Source organism: Cygnus olor, chromosome 2 (genome assembly GCF_009769625.2).
Source record: "Cygnus olor isolate bCygOlo1 chromosome 2, bCygOlo1.pri.v2, whole genome shotgun sequence".
NCBI lineage: Eukaryota > Metazoa > Chordata > Aves > Anseriformes > Anatidae > Cygnus > Cygnus olor.
The window spans coordinates 766,810-786,020 of record NC_049170.1 but is presented as its reverse complement, the minus strand read 5'-3'; the positions used below and the strand labels follow the sequence as shown (position 1 = coordinate 786,020).

General features: G+C 64.1%; 2 protein-coding genes across 2 annotated transcripts in view; both read right to left on the bottom strand.

The window, feature by feature from the left end:
- Nucleotides 1-1,117: 1,117 nt before the first annotated feature.
- Nucleotides 1,118-7,754, bottom strand: LOC121066535. Its single transcript, XM_040550167.1, is given in 6 exon segments — nt 1,118-1,428; nt 1,431-1,462; nt 1,464-1,698; nt 2,793-2,825; nt 3,341-3,892; nt 7,649-7,754. Coding segments are annotated over 6 exon segments (1,110 nt in total). The 3' UTR covers nt 1,118-1,276.
- Nucleotides 7,755-8,425: 671 nt separating this feature from the next.
- Nucleotides 8,426-19,211, bottom strand: part of LOC121066533 — a 39,638-nt gene continuing 28,852 nt past the window's right edge. The window contains exons 16-20 of the mRNA XM_040550163.1: nt 15,314-16,019; nt 13,878-14,004; nt 13,001-13,114; nt 11,703-11,957; nt 8,426-10,252 (exon numbers count right to left, since the gene is read on the bottom strand). Of these exons, the coding sequence (XP_040406097.1) occupies nt 9,159-10,252; nt 11,703-11,957; nt 13,001-13,114; nt 13,878-14,004; nt 15,314-16,019 (2,296 nt within the window). The 3' untranslated portion in view covers nt 8,426-9,158. The remainder of the gene's footprint in view (nt 10,253-11,702; nt 11,958-13,000; nt 13,115-13,877; nt 14,005-15,313; nt 16,020-19,211) is intronic.

Here is a 19,211-nt window from a genome sequence, read left to right as displayed (position 1 = left end):
GCCGCAGCTCTGGCGAGGCGCTGAGCGCCGGCGTCCAGCCAAGCACCGCCGCGGTCGATAAAGAAATGGAGACGTCTGTCAGAGGCAGCACGCCTGGAAGCTTCCAGAGCCCCATTACCTGCAAAGAGCAGGCGGCCCAACACGAACGTCGGGGTGCGTCCCGGCAGCACCCTGAGCAGAGCCCTGAAGGCACCTCTGGGCTCCGTCTGTCACCACAGGCAGAGGGCACGGGGATGAGCCCTCACCCTGAGCAGCATGAGGCCCCCCCTTTGTCTCTTGTTTCCTGGCCGTTTCGCTGCCCTGAGAAACGCCAGGCGCACTCAGCGCTGTGTTCCCAGGGACAACGTGCATGCAGAGATAATTGCTCCTTCGTGGTCTGCCTGCCTGGCGGTTCCCCGGCCCTTGGGGTGAACAGACAGGTCTACGGGGAGGAAAGGCAGTGCAGCTCTCTTGTCCTCTCGCTGCGGCAGGCTGTGGTGTTTAGCAAGGCTCTGCTGCTCGCCTGCAAAATGGATGCATGCCCAGCCTTTCAGAGCACACGTCGCTGTTCCCTGCTCCAGTAATGTCAGCCCTGCCTCCGGCCCTTGGTCGTGGAGGAGGGTGGAGGCAGCAATGGCTGTACATGGTCCTGTTTTGCAGGTTGAAAAACAGGGAAACAGTGAGGCAGGCCCCGCATTGCCTCCTTGTGTAAGGAGCTGCAGATCTCTGCTGCTGACCTGAGTCCCCGGGATGTGCCCTGCCAGAGCTCCCAGTGGTGCTCTGCATTCTCCGGCCGCAGAGCTGGTGGGTCCAATATTATCAGCCCCGATGCGTGTAGGAATGGGCCTGGCTGGGGGATCCCCTGGCTCCAGGGCACCACGCATCCCTCTGCCTGGGCACTGCCACCCCCAGTTTGGGGTGCTCTCGGTTCCTTGTTTAGACACCACAGCATTTGCTCCCTCCTGTCTCTCCCTGACCGCCCAGGATCTCACAGATCGTTATCACACCCCCGCCACCACCTCTCTTCCAGCCTGAAGGAAGCTGAGGCTGTGCCCTCACTGCAGCTCTCTGCTGGGCCCTGAACATTTTTTTTTTTTTTTTGGGGGGGGGGTAACACTTTTTGATGTTTTATGTGGGCAGTTGCCAGCACTATTAGCAGCTCTGTGTCTCCACCCCGAGTTCCTGGGTGTGGGGTGACTGTCACGGCGCTGCCCCCACCACACCAAGCCAGAGAGCCGTGCAGCACTGTCAGAGACCGGCATCAGCACCCAAAGCTTCCCTGCCCCTCTCCTATTTCTCACCCTCTTAATCTTATCTCCCTGTCTCTGCAGGGACAGGTGGACATTGTTACTGGGAGATCTGGCCAGTATAGCAGCATGTTCCCCATGGCCATGCCGACTGAGTCCTTCCTCCGCACGGACACCATGGCCACCCCCACAGCCCAGTTGTCCCATCCCCTACCTCCAGCTCCCAGTAATGCCTCTGCCGTGGAGCCCCGGGAGCCCAGGATGCTGGCACTGCCCGTGAATCTCTTGAGGGTGTCAGGGAGGTTTTGCTGTTCTCCTCCCATATGCAAGGTTTTGCAGTCCCTCGAGATGGTCAGGTACGGGTTGGCTGTCTCTGCATCCAGTGTCACCTTCATTAATGCGCAACAGAGAGACATGTCAGTCTGTTTCCTGCTGAGAAGCAAACCAGCTTCTTTTATATATATAAATGTATCTATATTTATATATATAAAGTGCCTATCACCATATTGCTAAACACTCTTTGGAACCACTATGATGGCAGGGGTAAGAACAGGAGTCGGCCTGTTAGTGCCTCAGCACTTCTGTTTCCAACCAATTTAAAAAAAAAACAACTTCTCCCTCCTCTTTTGCAGGGCAGGGGCATGTCATGTAAGCACACCGGGCCCCACCAGTGCACATGCAGCACCCACAACCCCCTCAGAGGGCACAGGGCACAGCACCCTCGCTGCCCTCCCCGCTGGACCTGAAGCAGGATGGAGCAGGGCAGCTGCCATGCACTGGGGATGGACGCAATGGGCTTTGCCAACCCCCTGCTTCCACCCCTGCTTGATATTGGGAGGTCTAAGCGTGACGGGGCTGCAGCCAGGCTGGGTGTGCGGGGTGGCTGCAGGGTGTGGGGGTATCCCCGGAGGTGTGAGGACATCCAAGCTGCAAGGCGGCGGTGGTCCCAGGCCAGGCCCTGCTCCAGCACCACGGGGACAAGAGCCCGGCAGCTCCCAACCACGCTCTGACGAGCAGCCAGGCAATCTCAGCGCAGAGCTGGAGCTGCCCGATGACGTGGGGCCACAGAGGTGTCACCGCGCAGTGCCATCACCCCAGGCCCTCTGCTAAGCCCGTTCCTCCAGGGCCTCACGTCGGGGACTGCAATGTGGGGTAAACTGAGGCACGCTCATCCGGCACATCACCCCCAAAACGGAGAGGGCAGAGAGCAGCCTGCCTGCAGATGGCTTCAACCTGCCTCAAGCCCTACAATGCTGCCAGGACCACGGGGAGCCCTGAGCGCACACAGAGGCATTTCCAATCTCTGCCTAAAAGCCAAAGGTGTGCACCCGCTGCCATGTTTAACCCAATGCTCTTATGTGGCATTAGCATCTCTGGGTCACTCCTGGCATGGAAGTAGACCTTTATTTTTACAGGAGACCTGGTTAAAACGAAGGGATCCAGTTTTAGATGGACACTGGATTTAGATGTTGCGCTGTGAACCCATCACTGCCCCAAGGAGACAAGGAAACTCGTTTCTGGAAAGTTTTTCTCCCCCATTTGTGCCCATCAGCTCCCCAAACTTACCCCTTTCTCTGTCCAACATGCTCAGCAGGTTCACTAGAAGAAGGGAAGGAAATTACATGAGGTCTCTCTCCTCTTGTGGTACCTCTTGTGGCAGCTCTGGGCAGACTGGCTCTGGGGTGGGGACCTTCACCGCCTAGCACCTGGGGGAAACAACCCAGAGAGGAACTTGAGCCACGCAGAGAGTCCATAGTGCGGGCTGGGAGGGAAACAGGGGGGACAAGAGACCCTGTAACAGGAGGAAACTTCCACCTGCAGCGCTCAGGGGAGCTGTGAGCCCCTTGTCTCGTGCTGGCTCCTGCAGCACTCAGCCACCCCGTGCTGGACACCACAGCCAAGCAGCGTGCGTCCCCAAGGGGCTGCATGAGCCAAAGGGATGACAGAACCATGGGGACAGAGGTGACCCAACATCCCAGAGCCCAGCCAGGGCCACTCTGGGTCCCAGGCACCAGCACAGAGGTGCAACAACCTCTGGCTCCAGGTAACATCACACTAAGTCCCACATACTCAAAGCTACCTCCCCCCATCAGCTGCTGCTCAGCCTCCGGCACCGTTCCCAAGCCTCTGCCCAGAAGGGCCATGTGTGGAGGAGACACTGAGCTCACTTCGTACCTGTCCAGAGCGTGTCCAGGAGCAATTTCCTCTCCAAAACAGGTCACTGTCCCCCACGAGGCGCACACGCAGAGACCCCTGAGCCATCCCCTCCTCTGCAGGATGCGGTGCTGCAGAGAGGGGGACAAAGAGCGTGGGGAAAAGGAGAAAGGGTTTGGGGGAAGAGTAAGAGGAGGAGAGGGGAGAGAGGTGGCAAGGCTGGATGTTGGTGAACCCAAAATGACCATGAAGCTGAATGAGACCAGGATGGAGGGATATATGGGATGGACAGGGAGGGAAGGAGGAAACAGCAGTGTCGTTATGGGGAAGGAGATAAAAATGAACGGGGAGAGGGAAACACGGGATGTGCCCTTGAAGAGGGGTGGGTGTACAGGCTGGGAGGGCATGGTAGACACAGACACATACCATCAGCACATCACTTTTGTTTTCTCCTTTGGGATTAAACTCTTCTTTCTGTTTTTCTAGAAAAAAAAAATGGTCTGGACTGTCTCCTAGAGGAAAATAAAAGCATATTTGGTGATTTGGGGGTTATATTTGCAGGAGTGAGATTGTGTCACCAAACAGACCCTGGGGGGAACAATACTGCTCTGCAGCGAGGGGTGACTGGGGCACGTTTTTTGAGGTTACCTCGGTTGAGAAAGGCCGAGCTCAGAGACAGCACCCACCTCTGGCCCTCTCTCCAAGCACATGTTGCAAACAGGCTAGAGAGAGCCCAGTGTGCAGCTGTTTTGGCCAGAAACATTTCTGGAATAGCTTCATGTGGAAACCCTGAAGTTTGTGGGCTTTTTCAATTAGGGAAAAAAAAAAAAAAACAACTTTCGGTGTTGGAAGTGGGATTTGTGGGAAGAGGCTTGGAGTGCCAGCAGCGCCGTGTCTCGGATGCACTCGGTAAATTGGCTGGAGTATTCTGAACAGAAACTCCTGCTCCTCCAAGGCGTGCCCCCTGGTGGAGGGGGCTCCTGATGGGGGAGACCCCAGCCCACATGCGGGAGGAGAGACCACATCCTCTGCAGCTGCAGCCCCAGGCCGCTCCCTGGCTGGGGATGTACGGGGTGCTGGGGCCCTCACGGGGCTGCAGAGGAGTGTGAGGGGCTGGGGGAAGGCGAGGGGCTGCAGGAGCCCCAGGAGAACCAGCAGCCCCAGCAGGGCGGCAGGGGTACGGGACATCAGCTCAGAGCCAGCTGGAACCCAGGCAGAGGACAGAGGGGGACCCTGACCACGCCAGAGGGGACCCCAGCTGTGCTCAGAGGGGACCCCAGATCCGTGCCCAGGGGGCACCCCAGATCCATGCCCAGAGGGGACACAAGCCCTGACCTGTGCCAGCAGAGAACCCCAGATCAGCGCCTGGAAGAGACCCTGCCCTGTGCCCAGAGGGGACCCCAGCCTGTGCCTGAAAGGACCCCCGATCTGTGGCCCTGTGCCCAGAGGAGACCCCGACACCTGCCTTCCGGGGACCCCACCTTGTGCATGGGGGGGGACCCCAATCCACGCCCCTGCACCCAGCAGACACCCCAGCACCATGCCAGGCAGAGACCCCGACACATGCACAGCAGGGACCCCTGAACCCATCTTGTGCACGGGGGGACCCCAGCAGCGCCCAGCGGGACCCCAGCCCTGCCCTGCTCCCCCTACCCCGGGGTGGCCATCGCGGGGCCTCCTCCAGGCACCACGGGCACTGCGGCACCCGGCAGCTCTCACAGAAGATGGCCGGGGCCTCATCGTGCACCACAAGGTGGCCAGCGGCCTCCAGGGCCTCCGCCGGCCTGGCCACAACACCCAGGACGCGGTTGGGCCGCAGCGAGCCCCGCAGGCTCGTGTCCAGCACCAGCACCGCGGTTCTGGGGAGAGGAGCGGGGCAGGGCTGGGGGGTGAGTGTCGGGGTGGGAGTGGGGCTGTGGGGCCCCCAGGAGCTGTGGGTGCCCCATCCCTGGCAGCGCCCAAGGCCAGGCTGGATGGGGCTGGGGGCAGCCGGGGCTGGGGACAGGGGGCCCTGGGCACGGCAGGGGGTGGCCATGGGGGCTTTGGGGTCCCTTCCCGCCCAGACCCCGCCGTGGTTCTGTGATCCTGCCCCTCCATTCAGCATTGCTGAGGCCGCCCCTGGGCACAGTGGGTCCGGTGCTGGGCCCGCGGTCCAGGAGGGAGCTGGACGCGCTGGGGAGAGCCCGGTGCGGGGCCAGGAAGATGCCGCAGGGCCCGGAGCCCCTCTGCTGTGAGGAGAGGCCGGGAGAGCTGGGGCTGCTCAGCCTGGAGCAGAGGAGGCTCCGGGGGATCCCGGCCGTGGCCGGCAGCACCCGCAGGGAGGTGCCGAGAGGCCGGAGCCGGGCTCTGCCCAGCGGTGCCCAGGGCCAGGATTTCGGTGTCTTGGTGTGTTCACACGTGTGTGCATCCAGGCATCTGTGCGTCTGCTGGCACCTGTAAGTGTGTCAGTGTAAACCTCTGTGTTGGTGTGTGCACGTGTGTGTAAGCACATGTGTGCATGTGTGCCTTTGCATTGGCATGTGTATGCGTTCATGTGTGTTGGCATGCGGATGTATGTCAGTGTGCGTGTGTGTTTGTGTACGTGTGTGCATGCTTGTGTGCCTCTGCATTGGCACGTGTGCATGTGCTAGCATGTTTGTGTTGCTTACGTGCACGTGGCTCTGTGTGCACGTGGGTGTTGGTATGTATGTGTATGCACATGTGCAAGCGTGTGTGGATGTGTGTGCATGTATCTGTGCTGACATGCATGCCTTTTGCTGAGTCTGCATGTTTGCGCATGGATGTGTGAATGTGTGTGCACTGATGTGCCTGTGCATGCATCTGCATGTGTCTGTGTGTGTACACGTGTGTGCACGGCCATGTCTGAATGTACATCTGTCTGGCTGCTTGTGTTTGCCCGTGCACCCGTGTGTATGTGGGTGCAAGCGTGAACGTTTTCCTGTACGTGGGTGCATGTTTGTGCACAGCTCCGTGTGTGTGCACACATTAATGTGTGTGTGTGTGCAGATACGTGTCTGTGTGTGTCTCCATACAGGCAGTTGGTTATCGGTGTGGAGGCAGGGCTGTGTGTACCCATGTCTGTGCACGTGGGTGTGTATTTGTGCATGAATGTGCTTGTGTGCACATCCCTGTTCAAGTGTGTGCACGTGCCCATGGCTCCCTTTGCGTGTCCACGCTCGTGTGCTTGTATCAGCCTGTGTGTGTGCACCACACCTGCCCCGTGGGACAGCCTGCAGGTCTCGGCTTTCTGAATTGGTTAAGAAATTCCCATTCCCGAGCACTCAGAGCCTTCAGGGCTGCGGTTCGGCACGGCCGCCCTGGGTGCTTCGACCACTTAAATAAATTAAATAATTTACAGCCTGAAACGTGCCCGGGAGCTTCTCCCCAGCAGGCTGGCGGCGCTGAGCGGCGGCCGCTTCCACCCGCCAGGCTCGGGGTTAATGCAGCTGAAGGGATTGTGCCAGGGCAGCAGCTGGGACAAGCGGGAGCCGAGCGTAATCCGGTGCTCGAGCGGCTTCCTGGGGCCGGCTGCTTCGCTGCGCCCCTTCTGCAGGCAAGAAATCCCAGTGAGGGGCTCCGGGCTCCATCCTGCACCCCACGGCTGCCCACCATTAGCTCTGTGCTTCTTCTTAGGAATTAAAAAAGGAGGCTGCCTGCTCCGTGGTGCTGCCAGCCTCCCGTGATGAACAGGGGTGCCGAGAACCAGAGTCGGTGCTCTTTTTTTTTTTGTCTTCCTAATTACATTTCATCTTGACGAGAGGGGGGACACTGGGGCTGCAGCAGGGCCCCGCTGTCCCCTCCTGACAGCCCCTCGTGGCGTGCCGAGCCCCTGCCAGCCCCCACACCCAGACCCCAAACCCCAAACAGCTCCCAGCACATTTCGGGCAGCAGCCTGGCACTGGGAACCCAGGAACCTCGGCCAGAGCCTGCCCTGGCAGCCCCAAAGTGCTCCTCTCCGAGGCTCCGGGCTGCGCTGGGTCGCTTTCTAGCTCGGAAGAGTCTGGGAATGACATATTTAAGAGTCGTTCATACACACACGTCGATATCCACGAGCCTTGTTGGCAAACGTGCTTTGAGAACCATGGAAGTGCCAGGGCTTTGATATAGGGGCTCTGGAAATGACAGGGCAGTCGACCCGAAAGTCTTGGTTTTCCCCTGAAGTCGAGCCACAGAGCAGAGAGCAGCGGGTCTTGGTGCAAAGGGGCGTGAAAGCAGTGGGACAAGCGCCTGACTGCAGCCCCCTCTGCCTCCCCGAGCATCCCGCTCACTGCTCACACCGCCGCCCAGCCCCGTCCCGCACCAGCAGCACTCCTCCACCTGCAGCGGGGCGCTGGGCTCTGCAGGGGCACTGACGGTCCCGACGACTTCTCCCATCACCGCTCTGTTTATTAACGCCGCCACCTAACGCCACATCCAGCACCGCGGCCCCGTGCCCGGCCGGGAACCCAGCGCTGCTGCCCCAGATGTGGCTGGGATGCGACGGGCACAACACGGGGCACGGAGCCACCGGGGACGGGAACCACGTCCGGCAGCGGGTGCCTGTGCACCGGGGGTCTCCCGGCGGCAGAGCCACCCTTGGCCCCGTTCCTCGATCTGGGGGCAGAGCCCCAGGCTGCCCCCGCTGCTGGTAAAGGCACTGCAGTGCCACTGGTGAGGGCACGGGCAGCACCGCTCACCAAGATGCATTTAAGGAGAGCTGCATAAACCCCAAGGTTTTGTGCACAGGGACACCGTGAGCCCCATCGGGATCATCGCAGGAGGACGGGGGTGAGCAGGAGCAGCTCGGGACGGGCTCGCGGGTCTCAGCCCTTGGGGGACACGGCCACACACCCACGGCAGGACCCAGGGGACGGCTGCCTGCCTCCACGCACCGCTCCCACGTCTCACGCCCGCGACCCCTTGGGCGCAGCTCTCGTAGCAGCAGCAGGGCCGGGTGCCCGGGGTCGCCGCTCGCTGGAAACGCGTCTGCCGCTGCGGAAGGATGAAGCGCTAGAAACGAGCGTTTGGAGGAGCCTTGCTGGCGGGGTCCTACCAGAAAAATGTCCTTTGACTGGAACTAGAATTTTATTCTATTGTATAATCCATGAGTGCGTCACAGCCCCGAGAGCCGGGCAGGCACCTATCAGCGCTTCAAATCTAGATACACAGAGAACCTCCTTGCCGCCTGCATCTGCCGGAGCTCCCTGCCGCCACGCGGTGCCGCCGCGGCCAGCCCCGAGAGCCGGGAGGAGGCAGCACCTCGCCGGGGCAGCAGCACCTCTGCAGAGCTCCTGGACAAAAGTGACTGTGCCAGAATCAGCCTACGGAGCACTGAAAAAAAAAATATATATATATATATAGCTTGGCGATCCTAAGTTTGCTTATCAAATAAAAAGTTCCTCCACATTTATTAAAAAACCAAACAGTAGATTTAAAAAGCAGTTAAGAGTCCTACTCCGGCAAAACACCCTGTACAGGTTTCCTTTGTTGTTGTTGCTGTTGTTGTTGATGGTGAGGATCCTCCCTAAGTCAGCTGCTTCTGTTAATTTTATATATATATAATCTTTTAATTTTGCCGCGCGTTGCTTGCTTTAATTAATTAATTTATTTCCAATCAGCCTAGCTGTCTCCACCAGAGCAGCGGCGCTACCACACAAAGCTTCCTTGATGTCCATGCCCTGAGCCGGGGGGGATGGAGGGAGGGTGGGGAGAGATGAGCAAAGGAGGAGGAAGAGGAGGAGGAGGGCTGGAGGGAGGGAAGGGAAGGGAAGGGAAGGGAGAGGAAGCCGTGGCAGCCCCTCACTCTCCCATGTGCGTCCTCAGGTGGTACTTGAGGGACTGCTTGTAGCGGAAGCACTTGGTGCACTCGGTGCAGGGGTAGGGCCGCTCGCCGGTGTGCGCCCGCTGGTGCTCCAGGAGGTGGTGCTTCTGCGTGAAGTTCTTGCCGCACTCGGTGCAGTGGTAGGGCCGCTCGCCCGTGTGGATGCGCTGGTGCTCCAGGAGGTGGTGCTTGCGGATGAAGCCCTTCCCGCAGACGGCGCAGGCGTGCGGGCGCTCCCGCGTGTGGATGCGGTAGTGGTTGGTGAGCTTGGACTTCTCGCTGAAGGTCTTCTCGCACTGGCTGCACTGGTAGGGCCGCTCGCCGGTGTGAGTCCGCTGGTGCCGCAGGAGGTGGGAGGGCCGGGTGAAGTTCTTGCCGCACTGGGGGCAGAGGAAGGCCATCTCGCTCTTGCCGGCGTGGATCCTCTGGTGCATGATGAGGCTGATCTGCAGGCGGAAGCTCCGCCGGCACTCGCCGCAGGTGAAGGGCCGCTCCCCGACGTGGGTGATCTGGTGCTTGCTGAGGCTCGACTTGTGGCTGAAGCTGCTCTCGCACTCGGAGCACTTGTAGGGCTTCCCCGGGGGCGGGGGACGCGGCTGGGGCTTGAGGCCGTGCTCGGGGCGCCGGGGCACCCCCACGCCGCGGCGCGTGTGGCTGCGCTGGTGCAGCAGGAACTGCTGCTTGTTGCGGAAGCTGAGGTCGCAGTCGTGGCACTCGTAGGGCCCCTCCTTGAGGTGGTTGCGCTGGTGGATCACGAAGTTGATCTTGAGCATGAAGCTCTTGCCGCACTCGGGGCAGATGTAGGGCCTCTCCCTCGTCCGGTTGCGCTGCTGGGCCGTGGCCGGCTTCATCTCCCCCGAGTCCCTCTCGCAGGCGGGGGCCTTGCCCACGCGGGCGGCCGCCAGGCTCCGCGGCGGCGCCTTGGAGCTGCACTGCGCCTCGCAGCCCAGCCCGGCCTCGTGGTTGGGGAAGGCCGGCGGCTCGGTCCGCCCCGAGAACATGGCGCACGGCTCCAGCGTGTCCGGGTCGTCCTCCTCCTCCTCCTCCTCCGTCTTGATCACGATCCCGTCCTCTGCAGGGGGAAACCAGAGTTTGGTTAGGGAGGGATCGAGGGGGCTGCCGAAGAGACGCCCGCAGCCGCGTGCGCAGACCCCGCGTGCACCCGACTGCCCCGGGGAGGATGGACAAACCGCCTCGGGAGGGCGCGGTGACAAACTGAGAGGTTTTGCAGTTCCGTGACGTTACGAGATAAGGGGAGAAGGGACACGAATGACAGCGTTACTTCTGAGCAGCTCTCACTGCTGCTGTTGCGCAGGGCTGGGCAGTGAGCGGCTGTGACCGCTGGGCTCTGCGGCAACACAGCACGGGGCTGCCTGGCTCCAGCTCCGAGCGCCCAGCCTGGGACCGACCCCTTCCTTCAGCTTCCCACGACCGTCGTCCTTCCCAAACCCCAGCAGAGATGGGGTGGACGAGGGCCCTGACGGCAGCAGGCTCCCTGCTTGCACCACACCGACGCCGGAGGTGACCTCCTGCTTTCGTTTTTTCCCCAAACGCCGTTTGTTTGGTGAAAGCCGCCCTGGCAGGGACGCACACAGCGTGCCCCGAGGAAAGGCCCACGGTGGATCCCTGACCGTCACCCCGCGGTGGACTTTGAGTCGGGCTATGTACCTTTCAGAGGCTTTCTAGGAAGAACTGCCAGGCTTTCCCAAGAAGAGGCAGCCGACACCGGGTTGTCTCAAAGGCACGGCCCTCTCCCCTCCGACGGAGGGGTCAGCAGGGGAAAAAACATTCCCGAGGTGCCCGCTGCGACCTTCTCTCTCTTCTCTCCACCCCCTGGCCTCGCCGTGCCTGCCCTCCCGGCAGCTCACACGTCACGGATCCGGCCGCCCTCGTCCCTGTCCTCTGGACCCTCCCTGAGCTCCCGTGTGTTCAGGGACGCGGACCCCGTGCCGCCCGCTTCCCCGTGACCGACCCCGAGCGGAGCAGAGAACTCGCCGCACCCTGCAGCTGCTCTTCCCACACCCTGCTGTGATGTTCAGCCCTTGGGCAAGGGCAGCCTGAAAGCCACCAGGAGACCCCAGGCCCCTTCCCCTTGCAATCCACCCCCCAGCAGCTCCCCCTCTCCGGAGCTGTGCACTTGCTCACTCCTTGCACGTGCAGAAGAGCAGCCCTGTCACTGTTAAACCACGTCCTCCTTCCCCAGGCTGTCACTCCGATTTCCCCTCCCCAAATCCGACGCCTGCCCCAGGCCTCTGCAGCCCCTGGCTTTGCTCCCTTTCCTGCCCCGACAAGAGGTTTGGGGAAAGGCTTTTCCCAAAGGGGATCCCAGCAGGTCGGGTGCCCCTTCGGACAACGCTCAGAAGTTCACCGCCTGTGCGTGCCTCCTCCTCCCGGCCCCAGCACCACTGCAGCTGTGATCGAGGCTGCCCCAGCCGTGAGCTTTCCTTCCAGCACCGATCCCGGGGGGATTTCACCCCCCTCTTCCGTCCGAGCCTTTTCCCCACCCTCCCGGCACCTCTCACCTGTGCAGCTGCCGTGGTGCACGATGACCCTCTGGATCTCGTTGAAGTCAGCGACGTACTCGGAGGGGTCGCCCAGGCTGGTGCCCGGGAGGTCTCTCGGAGGGGAGACGGAGCCGTAGGGGCTCTCGCAGGCGGCCTCCTCGTCCGGGCTCTGGAAGCTCCCCTCCGACTGTCCCGACATCCCGTGCAGCTCTGGGTTTTCGGGGCTGTCCTCAGGAAGCAGCTCCTCCGTTTTGATCACAACCCTTATGCCAGCTGCAGCAAAGAGAGATGCCCACCGGCGTCATCCCCAGGAGCTGGGATGAAACCGATCCCAAGAGCCCTTTGCCAGCTCCCGAAGGGCTGGCTCTGCTGCTGTGCCCACAGATGTGCTGGCTTTGCTCTGCCGCTGCTCTCCCGTGTTCCCCTGCCCCTCAGCCCTGCCGTGGTCCTCCCTGTAACCCAGGCACCGCACGCAGCCCTCCCAGCTCACACCAACAGGTCTGGGACTCCGAAGGGTCCGGGCACCCCGCGCCCGCTGCCCAGTGCCCCCCGGCCACCCCAGGTCCCCAGGCAGCGGGGCTGAGCCAGCAGCCCCGGGGGCAGCAGAGGATTTTCTCCTGCTGGCCCTGATTTAACTTCAAAATCCTCATGACCAGGAGCCCGGGCAGGAGGTCAGAGTGACCCAACCCGGGGCAGGAGACCAGCAGTGGAGCCAACGCCATCTCTGCCAGGACACCTCCTCCAGCCCCAGCACCTCAGCGGGCCCTGCGGACGTCCCTCCTTCCTTCCCTGGTAGGTCTGTCCGTCTGTCCGCCCTTGTCTCGAGCCGGAGAAGCCCGCTGGCAGCTCGGTCGTGCCAGGCCCCAGGCATTGCAGCCCAGCTCCCCGCTCAGCACCCCGGGGTGGGTGTGGGCTGCAGGGGCACTGCAAAGGGCGAGCCCAGCCATGCAGCAGGAACCGACAGAGGGGAGTTTTTGGGAAGGCTGCAGCTCCCTCGGTCGGTCACGACTCGGCACACCAGGCTCCCGAGGACGTGCTCCGATTGCGGATCTTTCCCCTGCTGACAGCTCCCGGTGCCCACCTCTCTGGGCTCCACCAGCCCTGCTTTGTGTTGAGCCGTACCTGGACGTCAAATCATTAATGAGACGACCCCTTCCCTGTTTGTTTTTGCTCCTCCTGATCATCTCCTCCGCCACAGCTCTCAGCAGCAAGTGTTTTAGCCTTGCTCCCTCCTGCCCGTCCCGGGGCAAGCCGGCTCCCGGCTCCTCCGAGCGCAACCCAGGGCTCCCCTCACGCCCTCGTCACGCTGCTCTCACCTGCGGTGGCATCGGTTATGATCTCGCTCTCCTCCAAGTCCTGCTCATTCCTGACCCGCGATTCCTCCCCTTGCTCGATCTGGGACAAAACACCGGGTTTGGAAATTGCATAGTCTGTCGGGAGAGAGAGGGACGGAGGGAGGGATTACTGGAGAGGGAATCCTCAGGCTCAGCTTCCACCTCTCCCGGAGCAAGGGAGAAAACACGAAGAGACTGGGGAACAGCCGCAAAGGACCCGCACACAGAGCAGCCCGGAGCTGCAGGTGGGCTCCCTGGACAGCCACGGGGGTGCCACACACAAAGCAACTACTTTAAAGAGCGAACCCAACCCCAACATTTTTCGTGCATGACTTCCGAATTTCTCAGGCGAATTCCTGTCTCTTCTGAAGCCAAAATTGTTTCACCTCTGGCCCCAGCAGAACAGGGATTTCTCCTGCAGGTTCAACAGATGAAGCCCCAAAAGACTGCAGCGAACACTGCGTCAAGCAGTTTTTCTTTGCCCTGGGTCTCTGCAGAAGTTTTCTCTAAAGAGGTACGTGAGCAGCAGACCCAAAAGGTGAAGGGAAGCCCTTGCAACAGCTGCAGGGGAAAAATGCTTTTTCAGTATCTCTGGCTGCAGGGGGCCTCGACAGGTCTCCTGTCCACCTCGCCCCAAGCTGGGGGGTGGCCTTACCCAGCCTCGTGCATCACCAGGAAACAAGAGCAGGACTGGAAACATCCTCCTGTACTTTTTAAGTCTCCCTTTAAACTGGGACATTTGGGTCTCGAGAGGATCAAACTGTGAAATCGAGGAGGAGTCGGAGGACGCCTGGGACTGCAGGCAGCCAGGGATTCCCAAGAAACTACCTTAAAGCAGAAAGGGGGCACCCGTATTTACCCAGGGAGATCAGCGACTCGTAGTTCCCCTTCATCACGTTCTTGTACAGCTCCTTCTGCCACTCCTCCAGCTTCTCCCATTCCTTGTCGTTGAAATAGACGGACACGTCGTCGAACGTCACCGGCACCTGCAATCACAAGCACCACGGGTTCAGGCAACCTGGGCGGGCACGCTACCTCGCCCCTCGCTTCCTTTCCCCTCCTCGCCCCGTGGACATGGCCAGGCTCCTTCGCGGCCACCACCCGGTTTGTGTTTTTATTGAAAAACAGCTCCTGGGCACGAGTTTCCACTCTGTGACATTAAAGGGCTCGTCCAAACACCCGGTTCTGTGCACGGGGCCCCGACCACGTTTTCCCCAAGCGACACCGACCTCCTCCTCCTCTCGGTCCCGCTCACACCGCGGGGTCAGCTCTGCAGAGGTGACTGGGCTTGTGCACGCCTGGAGGTAGCGTAACCGAGATAAAAACCGGGTGCCACGGCTGGACCTCATCTCTATTGATGAGCTGACGTAAAACCCCAGATTCAATTACCCCAGAACTCCAGGGAAAACTCGGCCCAGGCCCTGAGTTATCATTAGTTATTGCTTGCAAATTGTCCGGGAGCAGACGGCAGTTTCCGAGGCTGTTTTGCCGAGCAATAATTTCTGCAGATAAATTCAGGACGCGGCCGGCTTGCAGGGGCTGTGCCGAGCTCTTCAGAGAGCAGCACGATGCTCAGCGGTGCTGCCCGGCTGCGGGGCCGCCGTGCCTTCCTCCAGGCTGGGTGTCAATCTTCCTCTCGCAAACACCCACCGCGCTCTCCGGAGAGCGGCGACGTTCATCTCCCAGTGTAGGAAACGGTCCCATCAGCAAACTTTCTTTTGGTGAAAGAGTCATGAAATGCAAATAGCGGATGAATATTCATGGCGGGCGCCTTTTGTTGCTGCACACAGCTGAGCCCAAGCCGTAAGGGCGGGCGCTCGTCATCTTCCTGCGGATCCCCGAGGTTCCCCCGTGCCCGGTGCCGCGGACCCCGCGTGCTCCTTCCTCGGGTACCGCCACCCATCCTCGGGGATCCAAAGGTGGCAGAGAAAGAGCCGCTGAGGCTGCTTCATCCATGGGTTCTTGATTCAGACTCCAATGGTGGTTAGAGGTGAGCTGCTGTGGCACAGCTGGCCGAGCTAGAACTGAAACCTCCTCCCTAAATGCCATCTGAGTTATGGGGAGACGTTCCCCCCCCCCTCGATTCCACCTCCCTCCCTCCACGGGCATCCCATCGCAGGGCACACCGGGAGGCTCAGGCGGGCAGGTTTGGTGTCTGAGCTCCCCCCAGGTCCCGATGGCGAGTGGCTGCCCTGCACTGGGGCTCTCCCCGCTTACAGAAATTACAGGATTTGGGGAGCAGCTCCTCCGGCCAGCGCCCACTCCCTGCCCTCGCCCCAGCCCGGGCACCGTTACCTTGGGGACTTCCCCCTTCCTGCCGGGGGGCAGGCGCAGGATCCAGAAGTTCCTGTTCTTCAGCAGGTTCTCCATGTTCTCCAGGCGCCGCTGCAGCAGCCCGTACTCCTGGATGAGGGTGCCCAGCGCCGCGCACTTGCTCTCCAGCTGGTTCCCCAGCTCCGCCGCCGTCTTCTCGCAGTCGATCAGCTTCTTCTCAGCCACCCCCGTCCGGCCCTCCAGGTCCAGCAGGCGGGTGGCGTGGGAGTCCACCTTCCTCTCCACCGCCTGCACGGCCGCCACCACCGTCAGGGACAGCTCCGCCGTCTGCGTCTCCCGCTCCGAGGTGCGCTCGGGGCCGGCGGGCGGCTGGAAGGGCGAGGGGCAGCGCGGCTGCAGCACCGGCTCCGGCGCCTGCGGGCAGGGACGGGTGTCACCGGGGACGGGCGCAGCCCTGGGGACCCCCCCCCCGAGGCGCTGGGGGACCCCCTCGGGGCTGAGCCACCCCGGGGTGGCGCCGATGTCCCCGTCCCGCGTCCCCGCGTCCCCGCAGGGCGCTGACCCTGTTAAGCTGCTTACGGCTGGGCCCCATGGGACAGGCAGGGCCTGCTGCAGGGGGACACGGAGGTGACACTTGGGGGGGGGGGGACACACAAGGGGCAGCGCAGCCCCGTTGCTATGGGGACGGGGAGGTGACACCCCGGGGGGACAGGCTGGCGCTGTCACCCTGCTGGCCGCCGTGTCGCCATGGGGACGGGGAGGTGACACCCCGGGGGGACAGGCGGCCGACCCGTCACCGGGGGGGGGTGGTGACGGCGGGGGGGGGGGGGGGCGCCCAGACGGCTCCATCACGGCTCCGTCACGCCGCCACCGGGGGGGAGCTGCGGGGAGAGGTGGGGGGGGCGCAGCGGGGGCCGGCGGCGCCGGTTCCCCCCCCCCCCCCCCCCCCAAACCCCCGCAGGGCCCGGCCGCCGGTGCCCGGGGGTGGCGGCCCCGAGGGGGCGTCGGGCGCAGGCCCGGCGCCGGGAAGGGCGCCCCGTCCCCGGCTGCGGCCCGGCCGGCGCCGCCCCCGACGGCAGCGCCGTCTCCGCCGGCCCCGGAGGCCCGGCTCGGCCCGGCCCTGCCCGGGCGCGCCGCCCCCCCGGGGCTCCCCTCGCCGCCGCCGCCGCCGCCCCGTCGGCGGAGTGGGGGGGGGGGGGGGGGGGGGGGCTGCCGCGGTCCCGGTGCTGACAGCCCCCGGCGCGGCCCGGCCCGCCCGGCCGCCTCCCGCCGCGGCCTCGACGGCGCGGCCCGCCCCGACGTGCGGCCCGCGGGCGCCGGGAGAGCGGCCCCGGCGGTTCGGTGCCGGGCCGCGGCCCCCCCCCCCCGGGCGAGGCTGCGGCGGCCGCCCTTACCTGAGCGGGAGCCCCCTCGGCCATGGCCCTTTGTTCCCTGCCCGGGGCCCCGGGGGCCGCGGCCGGGAGGATCCAGCGCCCGCTCGCTGCTTCACCTCCGGCCGCCGCCGGGCATGGGGCAGCGCCGGGGCGGCGCGGGGCTGGCGGGGCGGCGGCGGCGGGGCGGGGGCGGCGGCGGCGGGGCTGCGGCGGGGCTGGGGGGGGCGCGGCCCGGGCCCGAGCGGGGGCTTGGGGGGGGGGGGGGGGCGGCGAGAGACCGAGCGGCTCCGGGTCCCGGCTCCGCCGCTCCGCGCTGGGCGCTCCGGCCCCGCCGCTGCCCCGCCGCGCCGGCAGGGGGCGGGCGGGACGCCGCCGCCGCGCGGGCCTCGCCGGGGGCCGCGCCGGGCGGGGCGGAGCGGAGCGGGGCCGCCCGCCGCCGCCGCAGCGCCCTCTGCCGCACCGACGGCATCACCGCGCCGCCGCCGCCGCGCACCGTCGGGGCCCTCCCCGGGCGTCCCCGGCCCCGCGACCGCCGGGGCCCGCACGGACCGGCCCCCCCTCCCCCCCCCCCCCGGTCCGAAACCGGCCGCCCCCCCCCCTCTTCCCCCTCCCCGGTCCCACCGACGCCACCGACGGGCGTTGCGGGGGGGCTGCGCCGAGCGGCCCCGGGGCCTGCGGGGAGGCTGGGGGGAGACTGGGAGGGACTGGGGGGCACTGGGGAACGCTGCGGGGGAACCGGGAGGCCCCCGCCGGCGCCGCGGGGCCGGGGGTAGCCCCGGAGCTCCCCCCTCCTCGACGGCAGCGCCCCCGCCGGGATCGGGCCCCCCCCGGGCCCCGCCACGGCTGCGGGGGAGCTCCGGGCTCCCCCCGGCGGCCCCGCCGCTGCCGCCCCCCCCCCCCCCGCGGCGTCGCGCCCCGCGGCCCGGTGCGAAATGGCGGCCGGAGGGCAGCGTTGCCATGGCGACCGCTCCCCCCCCCCCACCGATCCGACCCCCCCCGTCCCGATCGGCCCCCGGCCGCCGTGGGGGCTCCCCGAGGAGCGGCACCGACGGGAGGCACCGCCCCGGGCACCGGTACCGGGCCGGGCCAGCCCCTGCTGCCCCTTGGGTCCGGTCCGATCCGTCCTGCCCTGTTCCAGCCCGTTCTGTCCCGTCCCATTCCATCTCTTGTCTCATCCCATCCCGTTCCGTCGTGTCCCATCCCGTTCTGTCATGTCCTATCCTGTCCCATCCTATCCATCCCACCATATCCCAATCCACCCATCCCATCCCTTCCCATCCATCCTGTTCCATCTGTCCTGTCCTGTCCTCTCCCATCCCAAACCATCCATCCTCCCCCATAGTACTCTCACCCACCCCACCCCATCCCACCCCACCCCATCCCATCCCCGTCCCCGTCCCCGTCCCCGTCCCCGTCCCATCCCATCCCATCCCCGTCCCCGTCCCCATCCCATCCCATCCCATCCCATCCCATCCCATCCCATCCCATCCCATCCCATCCCATCCCGTCCCCGTCCCCATCCCATCCCATCCCATCCCGTCCCCGTCCCCGTCCCCATCCCATCCCATCCCATCCCCATCCCATCCCGTCCCCGTCCCCGTCCCCATCCCATCCCATCCCATCCCATCCCCATCCCATCCCATCCCATCCCAGCCATGTGCCCGCTCAGCCCCGACCAGGCCCCATGCGCGGCAGCAGCCCCCGGCACGCGGCCCCGTTCCTGTTCCCGACCCCGGGGGCCCCCTGGCACAGGGTGACAATGGGGGGAAGTCGGTGACACCGAGCACGGGGATGGGCAGGAAACCATTTGGTTTGCGGAAAAAGGGAGGGGACGGGGGGGGACGGGACGAGGCAGCATCCCGGCACCGCCACGGTGCTGAAATGGGGGCATGGCCACAGCGCTGGGGCGAGGAGCACACGTGGGAGAGCCCAGGCGCACGACGGCAGCGAGGACCCTAACTGGCACCCCCCTGTTCAGGTCCAGGCCCCCCGTATTGTCCCTGGGGACAGCACCCATCAGGAGGAGCCGGGGGAACAGCTCTGGGGCCGGGGGCCCTGCTGGGGGTGAGGAAGAGCCCCTTGGAGGGGGGGCAGGCTGTGGCAGGAGATGCTTGGGGAGTTACCAGGGCAGGGCTGGGGCGCTTTGGGGACAATCAGGAGCAGGGACTGGCGAGGGGTGGTGGGGACGGCCGCGTCCCTGCGCCCAGCCTGTCCCCTCCACCTGGAGCCCCCCATCCCTCGCCCTGCTGCCAGCTGGGACCCGGGGGCAGCCGCTGGGCAGGGACAGAGGGAGGACCTGCCCGGTCCCACAGCGTGTGTATGGAGAGAGATGGCCACTTATTTGTTATATATATATCAAGCTTTAATATGCATCTGTGTCCCTCTGGCAAACCTGCACGACGATCAGCCAGAGAAGAATCCGGATGAGGCCCCTGCTGCTGTCTAGGTTTGCGAGCGCTCTGCGCTGCTGGCCGTGCATATATATTACATGTATGTATAATGCACGTATAATGCACATGCAGACAGCACACACATGTACACTGCAA